Below are 20,972 nucleotides of genomic sequence, written 5' to 3'. Positions count from 1 at the left end.
TGTTGATGACAGCCGTAATGCTGTTGCTAGATGTAAGCGGCGGTTACAGCCAAGTTCTAATTTAAAAAGGGCACACAATTCGAAATTCCACCTAAGTCTGAATAATAAAGTTGAGATTTTGAAATTTGAGTTCTAGAAAGCAGAGTTGTTGACAAAAAATAAGAATTTTTTTTTACAGTGCAGCATCAGATAGCGAATACTCCCTCCTAGAGATGAAAACATTAGCAGAAACTCGAACCAGAATAACATTTTGCCAAAATTTTATAAATTCCCTAAAACTACTTATAATCTTAAAAAAAATGGTTTACCAATAACTTATTCTTAGTGAAACAGTGTGACAAATTACAAAATTTACATACCTTAGAATTTTTCGATTGTTCGATAAGAAAGTACTAAAATTTCCGATAGTCAGTGCCGGCAGTCAGGTGTTTAGATACAGATATAAATATTTGTAGAGAGTCTCTCTGGTTGAAAGGTACGCGGATCCGTTACTATATTATTGTGTTGTGATTTTGGGGAGTGAAAGTGCGTGATTCGATTCGGAAATCGTTCTCTCGGCCAATCAAGGTCCATTAGAAATTGGGAAATATATATTTTAATTAGCTTGTGCTTTCGACGAATCCTCCTTACCACAATATGCTGGTCACGGGAATGAGCATGAGCCAGGCCTAAAGAATGCATTAATTACCAAAACCTGTTTAGATTTCGCAGTAGACTTACCAATGCCCGCAAATACAATAATAGATGGGGGCCCAACTAGCATATTTTGCCCCAATTAAAAGCCAATTTACTATTGCGCCAGAGAAATGTATACTTCATATACCCAATGCAGTACATATATAGTAGTTCCTGGCTCAATGTCGAATTCACCGCTTTATATGGATAAGAAATGGAGCCCAATCTACCGAATGGCGCACACCCTTTGAGTCACTAGAGAATTTCATGTTTCGGAATGATGTCACACAATATAGCATATATATACGGATACATATGTATAAATTCAGCATTTTATATGTGGAAACGTGTGAATTATATTTGGGTGGGAACCGAGAAATTCTTGTCTCCAAAGTATAATTTTTCTTTGATTAAACCTAATGCTCGTTGCGTGAATTAAAGTAATTTCATTTAAGTCAAGTCTCTGTCACGCTGGGAATATTAACGCTTCTGTAACACTCGTTAAACCATATTTATGTCTCTGGGTGTGCTTTTAATTCCAGCGCGAGGCAAATAAGTAAATATGAGCGATATAAATATGGACTTAGCTAACTAGATATCAGATATCTGAACACTAAATATATACGAATGGGTTTTTAATCTTTGGCGGCACCTTGACAAAAAAAAAACTATAATTTCAGATATCTGAACGATGGATGACTTGAGGGGATTCTTGAGGCAGGCAGGACAGGAGTTCCTCAATGCAGCCGGAGATGCAGCCATGGGGGCGGCCAAGGAGGTGGTTGGATCGGTGATCAACGAAATCTTCATCAAGAAGGAGGCCGACACCAAGAGGGTTTTGCCCAGCATCAAGAACATGAGAGTTGTAAGTTGACCCTCGAGGTTATCATCAGCTATTTACAGGTCTATACTATATACAAACAAAAACAATCCATTGAAATCCATATGCATGTTAACAACTACATTCCACTCAATCATTAGCAACCATTGCAATCTCAAAGTAGTAGTACGTTGTACTATGGGAACGTAAGTACCAAATCCAGTCATCGTAATGGCATTGACATAATTCCCCCCGAGGATAATGTGATGCCAAAGTGTTGTACTGTGTTGTCCTTGTGTTGTTTTTCTTTCGCATGTAAAGTGTACAGAGCATCCTCCTCGTTTCCAAAACTCCATTACACAAATATACTGTGTACATACAGCTAATGACTACTCTTCTCTAAATGCATTTATTTTTTAAGGTTCATATTATTAAAGTATTGTGTTTTTTAGCTGGGAGAGAAGAGCTCGAGCCTGGGACCATATTCCGAGGTGCAGGACTATGAGACTATTTTAAATAGTTGCCTGGGCAGCGGATCGCTTTTCGAAGATCCATTATTCCCGGCTTCAAACGAGTCCCTTCAGTTTTCTAGACGCCCAGATCGTCACATTGAATGGCTGAGGCCTCATGTGAGTTTTATATATATTATTAATTTTTGATGATATATTGTTATATTGTTTCAAAAAGGAAATTGCCGAGAATCCCCAGTTTTTTGTGGAGGGCTTTTCCCGATTCGATGTTCAACAAGGAGAGCTTGGTGATTGGTAAGACAATCTCTTACTAAAATATAACAAATACTTAAAAGAAATCCTTTGCAGCTGGCTTTTGGCTGCCACTGCGAATTTGACCCAGGAATCCAATCTTTTCTTCCGCGTGATACCACCGGAACAGAGTTTCGAGGAAAATTATGCTGGCATCTTTCATTTCCGCTTCTGGCAGTATGGTAATTAAATTTAAAATCTCTCTTTCCATACTTTAGTTTAAAATTTCTTTAAATTTTAAAAGGTAAATGGGTGGATGTAATTATTGATGATCGTTTGCCCACTTATAATGGAGAGCTTATGTACATGCACTCCACGGAGAAGAACGAGTTCTGGAGCGCCCTGCTGGAGAAGGCTTATGCCAAGTAAGAATATATCAACCCCCTTATTTTCTAGCTTGCTAATATTCTTTATTTTCCAGACTTCATGGATCCTACGAGGCCTTGAAGGGAGGCAGTACTTGTGAGGCCATGGAGGACTTTACTGGTGGCGTTAGTGAGTGGTACGATCTTAAAGAAGCTCCCGGCAATCTTTTCACCATTCTGCAAAAGGCGGCCGAACGCAATTCCATGATGGGTTGCTCTATTGAGCCTGATCCCAATGTCACAGAGGCGGAAACACCTCAGGGTTTGATTCGTGGTCATGCTTACTCTATTACCAAGGTATGTATTGATAATATTTACGATCAGAACCTTATATTAATCAAAGTGACTCCTACAGGTGTGCCTTATTGACATAGTAACGCCAAATCGTCAGGGAAAGATTCCTATGATAAGAATGCGTAATCCTTGGGGCAATGAGGCCGAATGGAATGGACCTTGGAGTGATAGTTCCCCGGAGTGGCGGTACATACCCGAAGAACAGAAGGCGGAAATTGGCCTGACATTCGACAGAGATGGAGAGTTCTGGATGTCCTTCCAAGATTTCCTCAGCCACTTCGATCGCGTGGAGGTAAGAAGTTGGTCATTAGTTTTATAAGAAAAAAGATCATAAAAGAATTGATTTTTTAGATTTGCAATTTGTCCCCCGACTCGCTGACCGAGGACCAACAGCAGAGTGGCAAGCGAAAGTGGGAGATGTCCATGTACGAGGGAGAATGGACACCCGGAGTTACAGCTGGTGGCTGCCGCAATTTCCTGGACACCTTCTGGCACAATCCCCAGTACATTATCTCGCTGGTCGATCCCGACGAGGAAGACGAAGAGGGACAGTGCACAGTCATTGTGGCCTTGATGCAGAAAAATCGCAGATCCAAACGTAATATGGGAATGGAATGTCTGACCATTGGTTTCGCTATCTATAGCCTGAATGATCGCGAACTTGAGAACCGACCACAGGGTCTAAACTTCTTCAGGTACAAGTCATCTGTGGGCCGATCGCCTCACTTCATCAACACTCGCGAAGTATGTATTGGGAAGTTCCTAGAAAGGTTTTCATTCTCTTAATAATTCGATTTTTCTTCAGGTTTGCGCTCGTTTCAAATTGCCTCCTGGCCACTACCTGATTGTGCCTTCAACTTTCGATCCGAACGAGGAGGGAGAGTTCATCATTCGAGTATTCTCAGAAACTCAAAATAACATGGAGTGCGTACATGTAGAAAATGATAATGAGTTTGTATATTAGAAATAATGCGGGGTTTCAATAACTTAAAGCTTCTAAAGTGCAATATGTGGTATGTGACTACGAAATATCTATATTTTTAGTGCTAGCAAATGTTAAACTAGATTTGTTTCTCTTACCCTCTACACATTCCCGACAGTTATATTACAAAAAATGCATGATGGTTTTTTATGTTTGTTCTACTCTTATAGAAATATAGATTAACGCGCTCAGTATTCTTGAAACTTTCGAAATACTTATCTTAAGTACGGTTTAATGATCTGTCTGTCTGTCTGCAATGGAAAGTATTAAAACAATTTTGTGTGCTCAGTATGAAAGGATTTTACATTTATCTTATTTTACCTCACCAGGAATCAAAGGGAAGGTATAAATTTAGCAAGATCTTTTAAAACAGTTAATTTTAATAGTTTATTTTTAACCCTTGCTTAAATTGTATTTTTGTCATGTAATAATCTATTTATTAAAGTAAAAATAAAGGAAACTCCCACAACAACGTATTATACTATTTTAAAATGAACCCACACAGTCTGCTTTAAATACTCATTAGGCCATTATAAATCCTTGAGCTTGATCATAGTTTTGTAAAAAGCCATTTCTTTTTCTATACCTTTTTGATTCTCATTCATTTCAATATCAATCATTTCGCTTTTCACTCCCATATAGAGAGAATGATGATCATGTGGGTTATGCCAACAAAGGGGATACGGTAAGTAAACTCTGTTAAATAGGATCGCTTAATTAGGTATTTCGCTTTTAAGATAACACCCGGATTTCCAACACCTAAGCCTATGGATCCTCAGAAGGAAAGCTTGCGACGCTTGTTCGACAGCATTGCCGGCAAGGATATGGAGGTTGATTGGATGGAGTTGAAACGCATTTTGGATCATTCGATGAGAGATGGTAGGCATGAAATTGAAGAACTTAAAATTCTCATTTCAAAAAACTGTTTATTTTTAGATTTACCCAAACCTGTTGTTTATAACCGCTTCTCCAATAACATGGCATTTGAGACCCAGGCTGCAGGTCCTGGTGACGATGGAGCCGGCGCCTGTGGTCTTTTGTCCTTGATTTGCGGACCATTTTTGAAGGGAACGCCATTTGAGGAGCAGTTGGGAATGAATGATCAGTCGAATAAGAGGCTAATAGGAGATGATCCAAACAATGGTGGACCAGTAACAGCAAATGGTAAGTGGTTTCCAAAATATCATAACAAAATTAGATCGAAATTTATCTTTCCAGCAATTGTGGACGAGACTCATGGCTTTTCCAAAGATGTTTGTCGCTCCATGGTTGCCATGTTGGATGCCGATAAGTCTGGCAAGTTGGGATTCGAAGAGTTCGAAACCCTGCTTTCGGAAATCGCCAAGTGGAAGGCTATCTTCAAAGTGTACGATGTTGAAAATACGGGCAGAGTATCTGGTTTCCAGCTCCGGGAGGCTCTTAACTCAGCCGGCTATCATCTAAACAATCGCGTTCTCAATGTTTTGGGTCACCGATATGGCTCACGAGATGGCAAAATAGCCTTTGATGATTTTATCATGTGCGCAGTTAAAATCAAGACATATATCGGTAATCCAAAGTTTAATTTCAAATGTTATTCAAATTTTGATTATAATCTTTTTCACAGAAATATTCAAAGAACGAGACACTGAGAAGAACGAAACCGCCACTTTTACATTGGAAGAATGGATAGAGCAAACAATATATTCTTAAAAAAAGATTTTATTTTTAAGTTAGCAAAAGTCCTCGAAAAAATATTTACACGAAATCTCTTAATGTTAATCTCCAATATTTTCCTTTTTATATGCAGTACAAACAAACTATACTTCCGAATAGCTTTCATCCATCAATATAATCGTGTTTTGTAATTGTGTGTCGATAAATGTTAACCGAATTTATTGACTTGTTACCCAGATTAATAATCTAGTTACACAATAAAACAATTTATTACATATGCATTCGAAATATGAGGTTGTAACTTGGGCCAATGTTAACTTATTAAAAAATTCCACATCCGATCTTTTGCTTTGGACTCTTTAATTATGGGTTAAGAACTAATACATAATAACTTTAAAAACTACTATGGGGAAAAGTGGGTTCAACCAATAACAACAACCAAGAAAAGACGTCTTTTGTTTAGTAATTCCTTTTATTTTTTTGTGATTGAACCTTGCACCAAAATAATTTGCTTTGAGTAAAGCCTATTATGGTAAACTATAAATCACAATATAAATGTCTTAAAACACACCCAAAATTATTATGAAATTAATTTTTAGCTGTATTAGATCGGATAGATTATCTATAAATATTATTACTAGCCATCTTCATTCAAAAACGTGTCTTTGTTTCTTAAATTATTTTGACTAAATGACGATGTGAGAATGCGGCCGGCCGAGTTGGAGTCTCGTCAAACTTTAGTGAGTAAATATGTTCAAAGCTATGTATATTCCCTATGTAGATAAGCGAATTCTCCGCTGAATAGTTCGGTCGATATACATATTTTGATATATATATTTTAAGTATGTACAGTAGTTAGTCATAAAGTTAATTTCTATGTATCTTCGCTTTCTGAATTACGCATGTCCGTGCAGGGCGGACGTATTACAGTACATATGTTCACCCGGGCTGCCCAGGGTCTCCTCAACAATTCTTAGTGGTTCATTTGTCGACCTGGTGGTGTCCAAGCCAATGCTCATCCCTCTCTGCAGACTGCCCCCACCGCCTAACTCTATGCCCGAGTTTGGATTTTGCAATTGCAACTGCGAGCTAAAGTTATGATGCAAATCGTTGTCATATATCCCTGTGTTTTGCAGCAGATCTCCAGAAGTACTCGACTTAAGATAGCCACCGAGCTCGTTAATGGGCTCTGTGACAATAGAGCCCGATGTTGACTCAATGCTTGATGAACTGCTGGGTTCTTTTGCGGCTGGTGGCGGGAATAGGTGGTGATAGCGTTGCCGAATCGAGTCGACGACATCAAACAGGTTTTTGGCGTCCATAGCCAGTACATGGGCAGCCGATAGCATACTCCTTTGATACGAATCAAAATTAGTATTCCAGTATAGGATTTACTAAAAGTTATTAGCACTTACCTGCGATATTCGCAGTCCAGAGTTGTGTCGCTATATTGCTGGGCCAATCTCATGGCTGATACCAATTCATGCATGTCTTTGGAAAGTACTTGATGTGCCATTTGAACTTCCCTAAAATATATACCGCTTAATTAATAAAGATATTGATTTTTAACAGCTAAACTTTCTTACTTAAGGGCCTGTGCTGGAAAAAGCACGGATATTTTGTCAACCGATGTGAGCAGGTTTCTCAACTTGACGCCCACATTCTTAACCAGTTCCAAATAGCCTTCGGTATTCGCTTTCTCCACACCTTGTGACAGCACCATTATTGACTTGACCACCAGTGTGGTGGCGCAATAGACTTCATCATCTGCTCGATTTAGTGGTCTACTTGTGACTGCACTGCCAAAGTTTCGTGAATTTGGAGCCATCTGCTCTTCGCCTGATGTTAGCCCAGACAAATGATCCGCGGATGAGTGATTCGACTTGAGCGAAACGAGATTTGCATTCGGTGTCATGGGTCGAGAGCTGGAATTCGAGCAGTCTGGCAAACTAGAAGGCCCGGCTGACATAAAGTCAAGCCTAAACATTTGTGCCTGGTGATCATTTATCGATCCTTGAGGTATTGAGCAGGATCTCTGCCGCTGAAAAATAGAATGCTAAGTCAGCTAGTTCTTTTGTATATTAATTAAGTGTTACTTACCAGCAATTCTTCTTGAATTAACCATTCGCTATCGCTGTTGCTATCCTTTTGCTGTTGTCGTAGCTTTTCGCCCAAAACATTGTGCATGGCCTGCAAATTAATAAATAATTACTATCACTTAAAAACGAACTGAAATTAATTAAACAAAAACCTTAATAAATCAAAAGCTAACTGCAACAGTGTATGAAATAAAAATCCAAATTAAGGGGAAATAAACGAAGGGAAACAAAAACGAAATGCAAACGCTTGGCTGCCAACGTGTCCAATATTAGGGCCAAACCTGATTTCCCATAGCTTCGGCCTGTAAGGTAGCCAAGCAAGCAGCTCCTTCGGAAACATTAGGTCCGACTGCCATATTCTGTGGACCCGATACGATCCACTGCCTTTCTAATTCACGCTGATTTCTAAGGCTTTCGTCAAAGTTGTGTGGAGATATAACTCCAGGGCCAATTGGTATATTTGGCTGTATTTGCATACCCATGCAATCTGTGGTTTGCAGTTGGCCCATTTCCATTGGGCGCATATTAATCATGGGACTAAATTTTGGCTGCTGCTTGGCGGACACACAGGTCCTGAGTCCAGCACCTCCGAAATCGTAGATTTCCTCGGGAAGAGCTTCGCATTCAATAGAGGTTTTCATTTGCTGACGATAGGCATGGAAGTAAGTGTTTCGCTCCATGCTCCTCGAACGCTCCGCCGTATTGGTGCAGTTTGGCGGCTTTGTATTGTAGAAAACCAGATTTTGAGCTGACATCAGTGATTGGTGTCGTTCCAAGCTGCCACCTTTCGAGTGCATAGCCTTTGCTGGTGCCGGTTGATGCCTCTCCAGGCTGCCATACAGGCTATAGCCGGCAACCTTTGACACCGACGGGTTGGACATGTTTGCGCCCTGCATTTGGTCCTCATTTTGGGGTGGACAAACGACGAAGCTACTCTTTGAAGGTAAACTACCAGTAAACATTCCTGCGTGGTGGGGATTGGATGGTTCAAGGGGGGTAGCTAAAGCGTTTAAGGGGTTAGCCATTTGACTAGCTCTATTGTTAGCGGAATATTGTGATTTTAGCCTCTCGGATTCTGCGATGGGGTCAAGTTTTAACAAATCTGCTGCCGGTAGCTTAGTAGTCTTAAGTGATACATTCGATTTGCTGTCATCTAATCCTACGGCTAGAGTATTAAATACCGAAGCTGGTGTGGTGTATGCAGCTGGATTGATGCCTCGTTTTTGGTTCTCCATCATTAGCTTGGCCAGCACCGCGGGATTTTGTGCAATAATATAAGTCTGAGGTAGCGCCGTTGGTTCAGGCATCAAGCCTGAATCTAAAACAATTTAGAGCATTAGAAATATAGTAACAAGGGGAGTTTGGTGCCATTTAAGTACCAGGATCGTGCATTGCCCTTGAAGGCTTTGATGGCGGAATGTCAATGTCATCACTGCCCACCCATGACATGGATGCCACTCTTCGTTTCTCCCGCTGTAGAGTCTCCGACGAACTTATGCTGTCTTCAATAAGAATTTCACTGTGAAATAAAAAAGCAATTAATTTGGCATTAATTGGCTTTGGGTGTTAACGTACTGTAGAGTTTCCTTGATTCGCTTGAAGTTGGGTCTTTTTAAGGGTTCGTAGGCCCAGCACTGAGACATTAGTGAATAAAGTCTGGGCGGGCAATTAGGAGGCAACGGCAGGCGCTCCCCGTTTTCCAACTTCAAGATTACATCGCTGTTCTTAACGCCTTGGAAAGGCTTTACGCCAAGCATGAGTATTTCCCAAATACAGACACCTAATATAGTAATATGATTAGAAACAGAAATTGGAAATTAGATAAGTTAACTTACCAAACATCCATACATCACTAGCTGTTGTGAATCTTCTGAAGTTAATAGACTCGGGGGACATCCATTTAATAGGGAGGGCAACTAAAAATGTCACAGTTTTTATTAGAACAACAAAGTAATGTTAAAGTATATCTTACCAGTGGGGGTTGAGTGATAATAGGATTGATCGGAAACCCATCGCGATAATCCAAAGTCAGCCAGCTGAAATTTAAAAACAACTTAATACAACTAAATCATTGAAAGAAATAATTTTTTGCATCACCTTTACACATGTTGGGGAGCTGACAAGTACGTTACGTGCAGCTATATCTCGGTGTACAAATTTTTTGGATTCCAAATAGCTTAGAGCAGTCGATAACTGGTAACAATACTTCAGTAGGGTACCATGACTTAACCTAAGATTGAAAGCCATGTTGAAGTTATAAACAACCAATGAATTTCTTTTCTTCAGTATCACCTGTCGCTGTTTGTCTTTAAATATGCCCGCAGTTCACCAAGTTTAGCCAATTCCATAACTATCCAAATGGGCATTACACTGCAAATGCCAATTAAGCGAATAATATGGGGATGATCAAACTTCTGCATAATATCTGAAAATACCAATAGATTGTAGGGAATGTATAAAAACGTAGAATGTAAAACTTACAAGCTTCGGCAAGAAAGTTTTCAGTTTTTTCGGGATCATCATTCGCTTTACATGTTTTTATCGCCACTTGAATGACATCTGGCCTTGCATCGGCGTTTCTTTGGTCACTATTGCTATCTTTGCCATTTCCCATGGAGTTCTTTCCCTTGGCCAATTTCGGGAGAGTATATGTGCCAACATAAACGTCCCCAAACTGCCCCACACCAATCTTAGCACTCGGGGTTATATGTGATCTGTCCAACTCATAATTCCGAACGGTTGGCGTAGAGTAATCGCCCTCGCCCTCCAACAAGCCAATCTCGGCGTAGTCATCCGTCAGCATGGGTTTTCCCTGACTCGAACTCGATTTATTTGATCCAAGCGTGGCATCATTGGGCAATGCTTTAGCGCTATCATCGCTCGATGCTGCCGTCTCTCGCTGCCAAATCGTGAACTCTAGGTCTTTGGATAACAGCCTGCAGTAACCGTCAATAAGGTCGGCAATGCTCTCAGCAGTCTAAAAGTATAAATTAGCATTACAAAAAGTAATTGTGGTAATCCGAAGTTGCAAACTCACATTAATACCATTGCATGTTATAACCAAATCTTCCACATTGTTGGACGCTGATATTTTGATCTGCGTTTTAATCTTCTGGCAATTGCAATTAAAGTTTTGTAGCTCTAATTCTGTGGTACTTTCGCTAGACTTGGACAGCTTTTCCTTTGGTAAAGTGCAGGTTTTAATAGAAACGACATCTTTAAACTGAGCTACGTTCGTCAAGCTGGCTTGAGGATGAGTCTGGTAAGAGATTCCTGGAAAGAAATAATTGTTTTAGGTCATGGTATTATTTTGCATTCCACTTAAATACTTACCAATGTGAGGACCGACGTGTAGAATTCCAGAAATATTCCATGCCGAGCTCAAGGTTACCGAGAACTGCTCAAAGTTGGTTAAATAAATATTTTTCAAAAGATCGAAGAACCTGTAACAAGAAACGAAACATTATCTGGACACCTGGCTTTGGACTTTAAGAATGCTTACCGCGTCAAGTACTCAATGTCGTTGTAATTGTACACCTTTTTGTAACCGACTTGGATCATTTTCTTAAGATTCTTTGGCTTTGATGTGGCTATCACAGATTGGGGAAGAAAACTTTTAAATCCGATTTCCTTTTCAATGTAGTCAATGTGCTGCTTCTTGTCCGGGGCCTTCACGGTTATGTTCTTGAAGTAGTGCCGAATGCCCAGACAGCACAGTTGTACCGCCACTTCAGTGTCGATTGAAGTGACATTGGCTTGGATAAAGTCTTCCTTCACCTGGAAAGGAAATTTATTTATAAGTGGTAATAAAAGGATTTAGAGAAAGATATCCCATTAACATAGCAATTAAAGATTTCCCTAGATCTTTAAATGAAACTTAAATAACAGGTACCATTTAGAAGTTTAATTTGGGAAGTAATGTTTTGGATTTAAGTCTAGAAGTTTATCGGAATCGTCCAATTAAATTTTCGTTATATAGAAAATGCAAAAGTTGCTATCCCATATATTAATCATTTTCTAAACAGAAGTTGTAACCATACTTTAGGACAACAACTAACCTGATTGAAGTAGTAGAAGCATGTGGCCTTGTCTTCGTCGAAGAGGTCCTGGATATTGTTCGGCACATAGCGCACCCTCAGTTCCACTCGCCACACCCTGTTGTCGGTGATCCTTCGGCCCTGCTCCAGCAGACCCTCATTCAACTCCGTCTGGTTGTTGGGACAGTCCACATTTGAGCAGCCGGGCGTCAAGATGTGCGTGAGGACCTTCTGCATCGAGGTGCTCCTGGCCAGCCAGATCACCTCCTTGGTGATCATGTTCAGCATGCGGCAGGCATATCGCTGGATGCTTGGCGTCCGTCCATCCGTGCCCAGATCCTCGACGGTTCGTCGGATTACATGGAAAACGGTCTCCTTGACATTGAACCGAACAGCCTTGAAGCTCTTGTTCGGCATATGCACGTGGATGAGGTACTCCTCGGGGAATACTAAAGAAAAAAGCGATTTAGGTAAATTAGATAAACCAATTGGAGGAGGAAACTGGAAACTCACACTCATTTTTGGTGGGCGGCGGTTGACTGCTGGCTCCCGCGGTGTTCATGGTCCACAGTTACCGCACAGTGGGCGATTCCGGATAAACGCTTCAACCTGAGATACCAGAAGCATATGTTACGGATATCGATTGCATGACACAATAGCTAGTTGGCCGGCCAACAAAGTCCTTCCGGCCAATCTTCACAGGTGGAAGAGAAAAGAGACTTTCCCACCACCCCGTTGTTGTTTTTTTTTGTATATTATTTGTGGTGCTTTGGAACCACACCTTACTGCCCTGAGACTGAGAAACACACACTCTCACTCCCACTCTCTTTCGACGCCAAAGTTACGGGCCGTCGATCGGCAAGCTACATATGTATATAGCCGAATTCTTTAATCTGGTCGGGAAAGCGAGATATTCGTTATTGCCAAACTCTCGGTTTATGGAAATACGGTATGTGGTAGCACGCACACACATGCACATCCCATATATGCATCTGTTTATACATACAGTCTGCGCCAGATGTGAGGGGTTGGTAGGGTTATTAAATGAATTACTGGATAAACCTTGCGGTGTTTGCAGTTCACCCTTGCATCGCCGACTCAAGATTGTGAATTGTGGTTGCCCACTGGCATTAATCAGCCAGAAATGGTTATTTTTAAAAATATGATTTGATTACTTCTTTTCTCCGTAGTAGCCAGTGTGACCGAATCTGCAAACTGATAATATGCGAGCTGGGTTGTTCCGCATTTGGAGAGATTACTGCAACTGGGCACATCAGAAAAACAAATTTAAAACATATTTTTAAATTTTTCTTAAATTATATTTATATTTGTTTTATTTATATGGGCATTATACATATATTTCTAAAAGAAAATACTTATATTTATCTGAACTTTGTGATCTTGAAAAACCGTTAGCCGCCGGAACTAGTTCCCCTTTCTATCGAAAAGCTATCGATAACCGCATTGTTACAGGTCTACCACCACTGGCGTGGTAAGGAGTAAAATTTTTTCTTCCAATTTTCCTGAAAAATACATAATTTAACCAAAAGGAAACGGTACGTATTCAGTTTTTATTGCACCTTCGTTTCAAGAATCAAATGGCAGCGCCCCAATTCCATTTCTATATAAAGGGCTGAGCTATATAAACAACTTCATTGTGCTTCGTTGCATTCGCACACGTTTACAGATTTCGTAGTTTGTGCTATAGAAGTACTTGGAGCACCAGGTATTATATGGCAAGCTCTTTATATGCTTCAGTAAAAAGGTAGTGTTTCCAACCCAATGATGTTCTTATATTCACATTACATATCAACATATGTTTGTACGCCAACCAGCTACTTACATATAATACCGAGTACCATATGTGTCCTAGCATCTTCCCTAAGCAAAAAATTTTAAGATGTTTTAATAGCCCAACTCTATCCTGCACTTTTACAGACCTACCAAGACCAGAATGTCGGACTCGGAAGTCAGTAATATGTCGGATAGCGGCTCCGAAGATGGATCTATTTCCAACAAGTCGCAACGCAGTGCCAGATCCAAGTCCAGGTCGCGTTCTAGGTCTGGTTCGAGGGGATCTCGGTCCGTTTCCAGGTCCAGATCCCGCTCCCAATCGGGACATTCAAGATCCGGCTCTGAGTCTCCACAGAGACGTGATAATCGTGCCAAGAGCGATGAGTCCGGCGAGGAGGAAGAGGAGCCGCCGGGCGAGGACATTGATTCCGAGGAGTACGATGAGGAGGAGAACGACGATCACCCAAGGAAGAAAAAGAAGAAGGAGCGCTTCGGTGGCTTCATCATTGACGAAGCCGAAGTAGACGATGAAGTGGGTTCTCGTAAAGCAAATTTGTTTCTTCGCTTTCATAACTACATACAATCGTATACATTTTAGGTCGATGAAGATGACGAGTGGGAGGAGGGTGCCAATGAGATTGGCATTGTGGGTAACGAGATTGATGAATTGGGACCCACGGCCAGGGACATTGAAATTCGACGACGAGGCACAAACCTCTGGGAGTAAGCTAATGGAAATATCAAATATCAGGTCCAGCTCTAATTTATTTGTTTTAATTTAGCACTCAAAAGGAGGACGAGATCGAAGAGTACCTCCGAAAGAAATACGCTGACGAGTCCATAGCAAAGCGTCATTTTGGAGATGGCGGTGAAGAAATGTCGGACGAGATTACCCAGCAAACCTTGTTGCCAGGCATCAAGTGAGTTTTTCTTATAACCCATCCCACGATCAACTATCTAATATTACATACTCGCAGGGACCCCAATTTGTGGATGGTGAAATGTCGGATAGGAGAGGAGAAGGCCACAGCTCTCCTTTTGATGAGAAAGTTCTTGACTTACCTGAATACAGATGATCCTCTGCAAATCAAATCGATTATTGCACCAGAAGGCGTCAAGGGATATATTTATCTCGAAGCCTACAAGCAGACCCATGTCAAAACTTGTATTGACAATGTGGGTAATCTTCGGATGGGCAAATGGAAGCAAGAAATGGTCCCCATCAAGGAGATGACGGATGTTCTGAAGGTGGTCAAGGAGCAGGTTGGCCTCAAGGTCAAGCAATGGGTTCGCCTAAAGCGCGGTCTCTACAAGGACGACATTGCCCAGGTGGACTATGTGGATTTGGCTCAAAACCAAGTGCATCTGAAGTTGCTCCCACGTATTGACTATACACGGATGCGTGGAGCTTTAAGAACGACAGCAACGGTAAGCCAATTAGCTATTATTAAGAAAGTAATAGAAACATCTAAAATCTTCTAGGAGAGTGACGATAGCAAGCGCAAGAAGAAACGTCGTCCGGCAGCTAAGCCTTTCGATCCAGAGGCAGTGAGGTAAACATTTTCTACACTTTACATTGTCAGTCAAAGCTAACCGAGTTTTTCTTTAGGGCAATTGGAGGCGAGGTCCATTCGGATGGTGATTTTCTGCTGTTCGAGGGAAACCGATACTCCCGGAAGGGATTCCTGTACAAGAACTTTACCATGTCGGCCATACTTTCAGACGGAGTGAAGCCCACTCTAGCCGAGCTAGAACGCTTTGAAGAATCTCCGGAGGGTAAGTCATTTAAATTATTTACTCTGCATTAATTTAAAATTATCTTATACAGAGGTCAACTTGGAAATTCTGGGCACCGTCAAGGACGATCCCACTTCGGCTCACTCATTCTCCATGGGCGACAATGTTGAGGTTTGCGTGGGAGATTTGGAGAACTTGCAAGCTAAGATTGTAGCCATCGATGGCACGATGATTACTGTCATGCCCAAACATCAAGATCTTAAGGTATGTTTTCCCAAATATAAAAACGTTCAAGAAAACTAATAAATGATTTCTGCAGGATCCACTGATTTTCAAAGCCAGTGAGTTGCGCAAGTACTTCAAGACAGGAGATCATGCCAGAGTGTTGGCCGGTCGTTATGAAGGCGAAACTGGTCTCATCATTCGCGTTGAGCCTTCCAGAGTAGTGCTCGTCTCTGATCTAACCAATCACGAGTTGGAAGTGCTGCCAAGGGACTTGCAACTATGCTCAGATGTGGCCACAGGTGTCGATTGTCTCGGACAGTTCCAATGGGGAGATTTGGTGCAACTCGAGTAAGTTTACTAATTTATTTTTGTGAGAATCAGACCCTCTTAAGACTTGTGCTTTTGCAGTTCCCAGAATGTTGGCGTCATTGTAAGATTGGAGCGGGAGAACTTCCATGTTTTGGGCATGAATGGCAAGTGCATCGAGTGCAAGCCAACTGCTTTGCACAAGCGAAGGGAGAACCGCAATACGGTGGCTCTGGATGCCGATCAGAATCAGATTCGTCGGCGTGATATTGTCAAGGTGATGGAAGGTCCCCATGCTGTAAGTTCTTGTATATTCACCGATATGAGGCGTTTCTTTAAGTAACTCTCTTTCAGGGACGTTCCGGCGAGATAAAACACTTGTACCGCAGTCTGGCTTTTCTCCATTGCCGCATGTACACGGAGAACGGCGGCATATTTGTGTGCAAAACACGTCACTTGCAGTTGGCTGGAGGCAGCAAGACCAATGTTAATAATGCTGGCACTTTGGGTGGCTTGGGATTCATGTCGCCGCGCATTCAGTCGCCCATGCATCCATCCGGTGGTCGTGGAGCTCGAGGTGGAGCGCGTGGTGGACGAGGGGGCTTCCGTGTGACTCGTGATCGTGAAATTTTGGGAAAAACCATAAAGATTAGTGGTGGACCCTATAAGGGAGCTGTGGGTATTGTCAAGGACGCAACTGAGAGCACGGCTCGCGTGGAGTTGCATACCTCATGTCAGACCATTTCGGTGGACCGAAATCATATTGCCATTGTGGGAGTTACCGGAAAGGAGGGCAGTGTCTCCACATATGGACGCACTCCAGCTCGTACTCCCGGCTACGGAGCGCAGACTCCCAGCTATACCGCTGCCGGATCGAAGACCCCGTTGGTGGGAAGCCAAACGCCCAACTGGGATACGGATACTCGTACTCCGTATGGCACAATGACACCATCGCACGATGGCAGCATGACGCCTCGCCATGGAGCTTGGGATCCTACAGCAAACACAACGCCGGCGAGGAACAACGATTTCGATTATTCCCTTGAGGAACCCAGTCCAAGCCCTGGTTACAATCCAAGTAAGTGCTGTGCTTTTATATTCTTTTTTTAAACATATATTAATATGTTCCCATTTTTAAGGTACTCCTGGCTATCAGATGACTTCCCAGTTTGCCCCTCAAACGCCTGGCACTTTGTATGGATCGGACAGGAGCTACAGCCCATTCAATCCGAGTCCCAGCCCTGCTCCGTCGCCGTATCCAGTTGGCTATATGAACACTCCTTCCCCATCCACCTATTCGCCGAATACTCCGGGTGGCATTCCGCAGTCACCGTATAATCCCCAGACACCTGGAGCCAGTTTGGACTCATCGATGGGCGACTGGTGTACTACCGATATTGAGGTTCGGATTCATACGCACGACGACACCGATCTCGTTGGACAAACGGGTATCATCCGTACCGTTTCCAACGGGGTGTGCTCTGTGTTCTTGCGCCAAGAGGATCGCAGTGTGTCCATTGTCAGCGAGCACTTGGCGCCAGTGCCACCAAACAGTGGCGATGAATTCAAGGTCATCTACGGCGAGGAGCGCGAATCCGTGGGCATAGTGCTGTCCAAGCAAGAGGGTGACGTCCTCGTCTGCAAAATAAATGACGAGGTCAAGATGATACCCGTGAATCACCTCTGCAAGATGAAGTCCATCGACTAAGCTCTGAAAGAAACTGCAGCTACCCACTTCGAAATTGAGAAATGCTTCAATGAAATTTACATTATTACTAAAATTATTAATTCAAATAAACTATTATGGACGTATATTCAAAGTTTGTGTTCGTTGGAACTGGAAGGCCTATAGAAGTTAGAGCATTAAAAGTAATTTCCATTAAATTAGGCACCATTAATATCGAAGAATACAAAAACAGAAATGTAGTTAAAGACTTTAAAAACCAATCGTTGATCAATCCTATTTAGAAAAATAAAGTATTTTGTTTCATTTGACTCCGGAAGCAAATTTCATGCTTAGTTTAAATATAATACATAAAGTGTCCACAATTTATTTTGGAACTTTTGTGTATATATACATAATATATACGTTATGCTTGCCATATCAATGATAATTGAAAATAAAATACGATTTCAAAATTGCGAAAAAACTGCAGTTTTGAAAATAGTTTGGGTTTTTTCCAGGCCCAAAAAAGAAATAGACCAATATTAGCGCCTTTTTAAGAACAAAGAATTATTATGGTTCTGTGGCTTATCTTCACTTTATAACTCAGAATTGCATCCATTGGATTGTTAGATGCTGCTTCCTAATTGTTTAATTTTTGTCAACAGCTCCGACCCTATAAACTATACGAGGTGCCACAAAAATCGCGCTGAAGTGGCTTGAAATTTATATTAAAGCTTACGAAAAACCCTCACATAAGTCTATGACACCCACTATAGTTGGCGGATCGTTGTATCTTTGGCTTTTATTCTAGCCTCAGTCAATGCCACCAATGTCCAGTGCTGTGAGTAATTTTCTGTCTTTAACTTTGCACTTTGGCCTTAAATAGCTTTGTCTATTAAAGTTAATTCATGGTTTTTAATTTACTACATGTAGTCGAATGTACAAAAATCTCAAAAAATATTTTTGGGTCTAAAGGTGTCTCTTTAGGTTTTTAAACTTATTGAAAAAACCATTGCCTACTAAAAAGCTCACCTGTTGATTTTCTATTAGGCAAAACAAGCGTCATTCCCTTGATGTGAGTATTGAGGATTGCAATGAACCAACTTGTGTCCCATCGATAAGGACGAGAATGTCACCTACCAGTTCGACTTCTACGTGAAGCCTTGTGACCTGACCTTGTGACTTAAATACATAGTATTGACAATTGAATAACGAATAAATTGTTTTTCCTTTAATGATATATAGGTAAGTTTTTGGTGTTTTTAAGAGACTGAACTTGAAATTAATATTTTTTAATGACAGAACACATAGTATCATGACAAAATAAAATTATTAACCCCATTTATTTTAAGGATAAATATTATTAAAGCACAGCGGTCTGGGTTAAACTTATTATAAGCATGAACTGTTTTATTATTATTTATTATTTACGTTTATTTAATCAGTTTTCCGGCCAAGAGTGGAAGAATGTTTTTTTTGGTTTATGATTGGCTCACTGCATGATGGTTGAGGAGAACTTTAGACTTAAAACCGGAGGCGACAAGGGGAGCCACCTCGGAAGGCTCACGACCACGCGTTTCCGGCAAGTAGCGTTTTGTAAGGACAAAGAGGAGGAGGCAGGCTACTGAGAAGGGTAAGAAGACCAGAGCGCCAAAGGCGTTCTGCAACGTGGGAAAGGCCATACCAATGATAAAGTTGCAGATCCAGTATACCACGCTACCCAGTGACATGGCGGCTGGACGGGGAGCAAGTTCAAACAACTCTGTGGATAAGGAAAAAAAATGACGTCGATTAAGGATTAATTTTAGGAAACTGCAACCCACCTGCTCCGATAAAGAAGGGCATGGGACCCAGTCCGAACTGAAAGAAGAATATGTACAGGAAGATACAGCCAATGCAGCCCATAGCGAACCAGCTAAAGCTCTCCTGAAATGGTAAGAGTTATACTGTCTTGATAAATATTTTGTTTTAACACTACTTACAATAAAATAGAGCATCATGGCAAATAAGAAAAGAAAGACAGTGCAGAAGAATGTGGAGAAAAGCATCAGTGGTCGTCGATTCAATCGTTCCAGAAGAATGGGGCCCAGCATGGAGGTGGCTAAATTCAGGGAACCTGCACCCAGGTTGGCCCACTGCGAAGCCTGAATGGACAGACCCGCCTTGCGGAAGATTGAGACCGAATAGAAGAAGATCTGCAAAGACAAGCGGGATGAAGCAGGAAGTTTTGGAGTCCGACTCTCCATACGTACTGCATTAATGCCCGACAACTGTTGGCCACCTAGGAAGGCACAAACGATGATCAGTGGCAGACGGTATTGAGGATCGCGCAGCACTTGCACCAGGCCAAGTGCTTCCACCTTTGAGGCAGCCTCCAGCTCCATTTCATCGATCTCTGCCTGCAGAGAGGCGCTACCATCTGAGTAGCCCCTCAGCTGCTGCAGCTGGCGACGTGCCTCATCCTTGTGGCCCTTGACCACATACATCCACTTTGGGCTCTCGGGATACCACCTAAAGGGGGCGTAGCACACCACCACTAGAAGGCCATAGAAGGCCAGACATAAGTGCCAATTCTCGGGACCTCCAAGCACCGAGCGAAGGCTACAAACCTGGGCCACCACCACACCCAGGGTCAAGCCCATCGGGCAGAGGGGTGCCAATGTGCTGCGCTGGGAGAGAGACGAAATCTCACTGTGCCACATGGGCATGAAGGCCGTTATAAGACCGCCAGCCAATCCAGCTAGGAGTCGTCCCAGAAGCAGTAGCTCTACGGAATCTAGGGGTCGACACGCATAGAAGCAAATGGCTGCCAAGGCCAGAAGAACACCACAAATGTTGAAGCAACCGCGCCTTCCGAACTTGTTGGCCACCGTAGCGCCCACCACTGATCCAATGGCGCCTCCCACCAGAAATATGGAGACAAGGGCCGACCACAGTAGTTCCAGTCCTGATTCGCCCAAATCAAGATCGTATCGGGCAATCAAAGTCTCGTTGCACCAGGATCGCATAACCTGGGGGGAAGAGTTGGGATACCTTTAGAACTCAGGCGGAACTGGTGGAATTAAAAATATAATCACCTCAGCGGGACTGTTCATGACACCCGTGCAATATCCCACTGGAACCGCCGCTCCGATCGAAGATCCTATGGCCGCCCACTTGAGGGACCAGGTCCACTGGGGCACCTCATTCTGGAATCAGTCACTAATAAGACATTTCCCAGGAAATCTAACATCCTTGACCTTACCTGCTTCGGGTTTTTGTGTGCCATTAGCGGTGACTCTGAAAAACTCAATGAACGTTCCTGCGACAATTCTCCGACTTTTGGATGGTCCATCGCTCATCTTATGGGTAATACGTTCTTATGTGGCTGCTGTTCTGGGTGGAATGGTGCTTACACAGTAGGTTATGGCGGATTGTATATCATTCACGTGAACGACAGCATTTTCTCCATCGCTTTTATCAAACGCAAAGTAAGAGATAGCATTGTAATCCTCACAGATAATTAGATGTGCTGCTGTCCAAAAGGGTCGAAATATTTTGCTAGGTAAAACGCTT

The 20,972-nt window shown here is 42.1% G+C and overlaps 4 protein-coding genes across 6 annotated transcripts; 2 read left to right on the top strand and 2 right to left on the bottom strand.

The window, feature by feature from the left end:
- The first annotated feature begins 349 nt into the window (after positions 1-349).
- CalpA (calpain A) lies at positions 350-5,894 on the top strand. Of its 2 annotated transcripts, XM_070995201.1 has the most exons (16): positions 350-475; positions 1,356-1,540; positions 1,657-1,701; positions 1,948-2,124; positions 2,183-2,259; positions 2,314-2,438; positions 2,501-2,621; positions 2,678-2,918; positions 2,977-3,207; positions 3,267-3,659; positions 3,721-3,839; positions 4,540-4,582; positions 4,635-4,776; positions 4,834-5,061; positions 5,116-5,445; positions 5,504-5,894. In XM_070995201.1, the coding sequence occupies exons 2-16, from the start codon at positions 1,367-1,369 to the stop codon at positions 5,587-5,589; spliced, it is 2,532 nt and encodes an 843-aa protein (XP_070851302.1). In that variant the 5' UTR covers positions 350-475; positions 1,356-1,366; the 3' UTR covers positions 5,590-5,894. The 2 variants fall into 2 exon arrangements, with proteins under 2 accessions (XP_070851302.1, XP_016929256.3); XM_017073767.4 differs by lacking the exon at positions 1,657-1,701.
- A 464-nt stretch (positions 5,895-6,358) lies between these two features.
- Positions 6,359-12,949, bottom strand: Fak (protein tyrosine kinase 2 Fak). Of its 2 annotated transcripts, none has more exons than XM_017073765.4 (18): positions 12,865-12,949; positions 12,203-12,298; positions 11,711-12,138; positions 11,155-11,429; positions 10,986-11,095; positions 10,690-10,925; positions 10,134-10,629; positions 9,945-10,077; positions 9,750-9,882; positions 9,625-9,688; positions 9,488-9,568; positions 9,228-9,432; positions 9,032-9,171; positions 7,934-8,970; positions 7,654-7,743; positions 7,140-7,594; positions 6,969-7,079; positions 6,359-6,906 (listed from the first exon to the last, which is right to left on the bottom strand). In XM_017073765.4, the coding sequence occupies exons 2-18, from the start codon at positions 12,249-12,251 to the stop codon at positions 6,450-6,452; spliced, it is 4,500 nt and encodes a 1,499-aa protein (XP_016929254.3). In that variant the 5' UTR covers positions 12,252-12,298; positions 12,865-12,949; the 3' UTR covers positions 6,359-6,449. The 2 variants fall into 2 exon arrangements, with proteins under 2 accessions (XP_016929254.3, XP_016929255.2); XM_017073766.4 differs by having other exon boundaries at positions 8,834-8,970; positions 12,865-12,942.
- A 163-nt stretch (positions 12,950-13,112) lies between these two features.
- Spt5 (Transcription elongation factor subunit Spt5) lies at positions 13,113-17,565 on the top strand. The gene is made up of 12 exons (XM_017074971.4): positions 13,113-13,245; positions 13,628-14,015; positions 14,082-14,206; positions 14,266-14,403; positions 14,461-14,911; positions 14,966-15,036; positions 15,093-15,259; positions 15,312-15,484; positions 15,540-15,793; positions 15,854-16,049; positions 16,106-16,829; positions 16,891-17,565. The coding sequence occupies exons 2-12, from the start codon at positions 13,644-13,646 to the stop codon at positions 17,457-17,459; spliced, it is 3,240 nt and encodes a 1,079-aa protein (XP_016930460.1). The 5' UTR covers positions 13,113-13,245; positions 13,628-13,643; the 3' UTR covers positions 17,460-17,565.
- A 1,255-nt stretch (positions 17,566-18,820) lies between these two features.
- On the bottom strand, positions 18,821-20,822 carry LOC108010255 (solute carrier family 2, facilitated glucose transporter member 1). The gene is made up of 6 exons (XM_017075112.4): positions 20,662-20,822; positions 20,495-20,605; positions 19,670-20,428; positions 19,400-19,612; positions 19,241-19,343; positions 18,821-19,179 (listed from the first exon to the last, which is right to left on the bottom strand). Exons 1-6 carry the CDS (start codon positions 20,749-20,751, stop codon positions 18,899-18,901), a joined length of 1,557 nt encoding a protein of 518 aa, XP_016930601.3. The 5' UTR covers positions 20,752-20,822; the 3' UTR covers positions 18,821-18,898.
- Positions 20,823-20,972: the final 150 nt, after the last annotated feature.

This window comes from Drosophila suzukii, chromosome 2R (assembly GCF_043229965.1).
Source record: "Drosophila suzukii chromosome 2R, CBGP_Dsuzu_IsoJpt1.0, whole genome shotgun sequence".
In the NCBI taxonomy this organism is placed as follows: Eukaryota; Metazoa; Arthropoda; class Insecta; order Diptera; family Drosophilidae; genus Drosophila; species Drosophila suzukii.
This window is presented reverse-complemented; position numbering and strand designations above follow the sequence as displayed.

What these genes read in the sequence shown, in the direction of transcription:
- CalpA (XM_070995201.1), top strand. Translation starts at nt 1,367, where the DNA reads ATGGATGACTTGAGGGGATTCTTGAGGCAGGCAGGACAGGAGTTCCTC. An exon ending in CTGGAGAAGGCTTATGCCAA is followed by an intron (nt 2,622 to 2,677) that starts GTAAGAATATAT and finishes TTTATTTTCCAG; the next exon opens with ACTTCATGGATCCTACGAGG. An exon ending in TAAAATCAAGACATATATCG is followed by an intron (nt 5,446 to 5,503) that starts GTAATCCAAAGT and finishes TCTTTTTCACAG; the next exon opens with AAATATTCAAAGAACGAGAC.
- Fak (XM_017073765.4), bottom strand. Translation starts at nt 12,251, where the DNA reads ATGAACACCGCGGGAGCCAGCAGTCAACCGCCGCCCACCAAAAATGAG. An exon ending in TTATCACTCAACCCCCACTG is followed by an intron (nt 9,569 to 9,624) that starts GTAAGATATACT and finishes TGACATTTTTAG; the next exon opens with TTGCCCTCCCTATTAAATGG. An exon ending in AAGGGCAATGCACGATCCTG is followed by an intron (nt 8,971 to 9,031) that starts GTACTTAAATGG and finishes AAATTGTTTTAG; the next exon opens with ATTCAGGCTTGATGCCTGAA.
- Spt5 (XM_017074971.4), top strand. Translation starts at nt 13,644, where the DNA reads ATGTCGGACTCGGAAGTCAGTAATATGTCGGATAGCGGCTCCGAAGAT. An exon ending in CGAGGCACAAACCTCTGGGA is followed by an intron (nt 14,207 to 14,265) that starts GTAAGCTAATGG and finishes GTTTTAATTTAG; the next exon opens with CACTCAAAAGGAGGACGAGA. An exon ending in TTCGATCCAGAGGCAGTGAG is followed by an intron (nt 15,037 to 15,092) that starts GTAAACATTTTC and finishes GTTTTTCTTTAG; the next exon opens with GGCAATTGGAGGCGAGGTCC.
- LOC108010255 (XM_017075112.4), bottom strand. Translation starts at nt 20,751, where the DNA reads ATGGACCATCCAAAAGTCGGAGAATTGTCGCAGGAACGTTCATTGAGT. An exon ending in AGTTGTCGGGCATTAATGCA is followed by an intron (nt 19,613 to 19,669) that starts GTACGTATGGAG and finishes TTGTCTTTGCAG; the next exon opens with ATCTTCTTCTATTCGGTCTC. An exon ending in GCCCTTCTTTATCGGAGCAG is followed by an intron (nt 19,180 to 19,240) that starts GTGGGTTGCAGT and finishes CCTTATCCACAG; the next exon opens with AGTTGTTTGAACTTGCTCCC.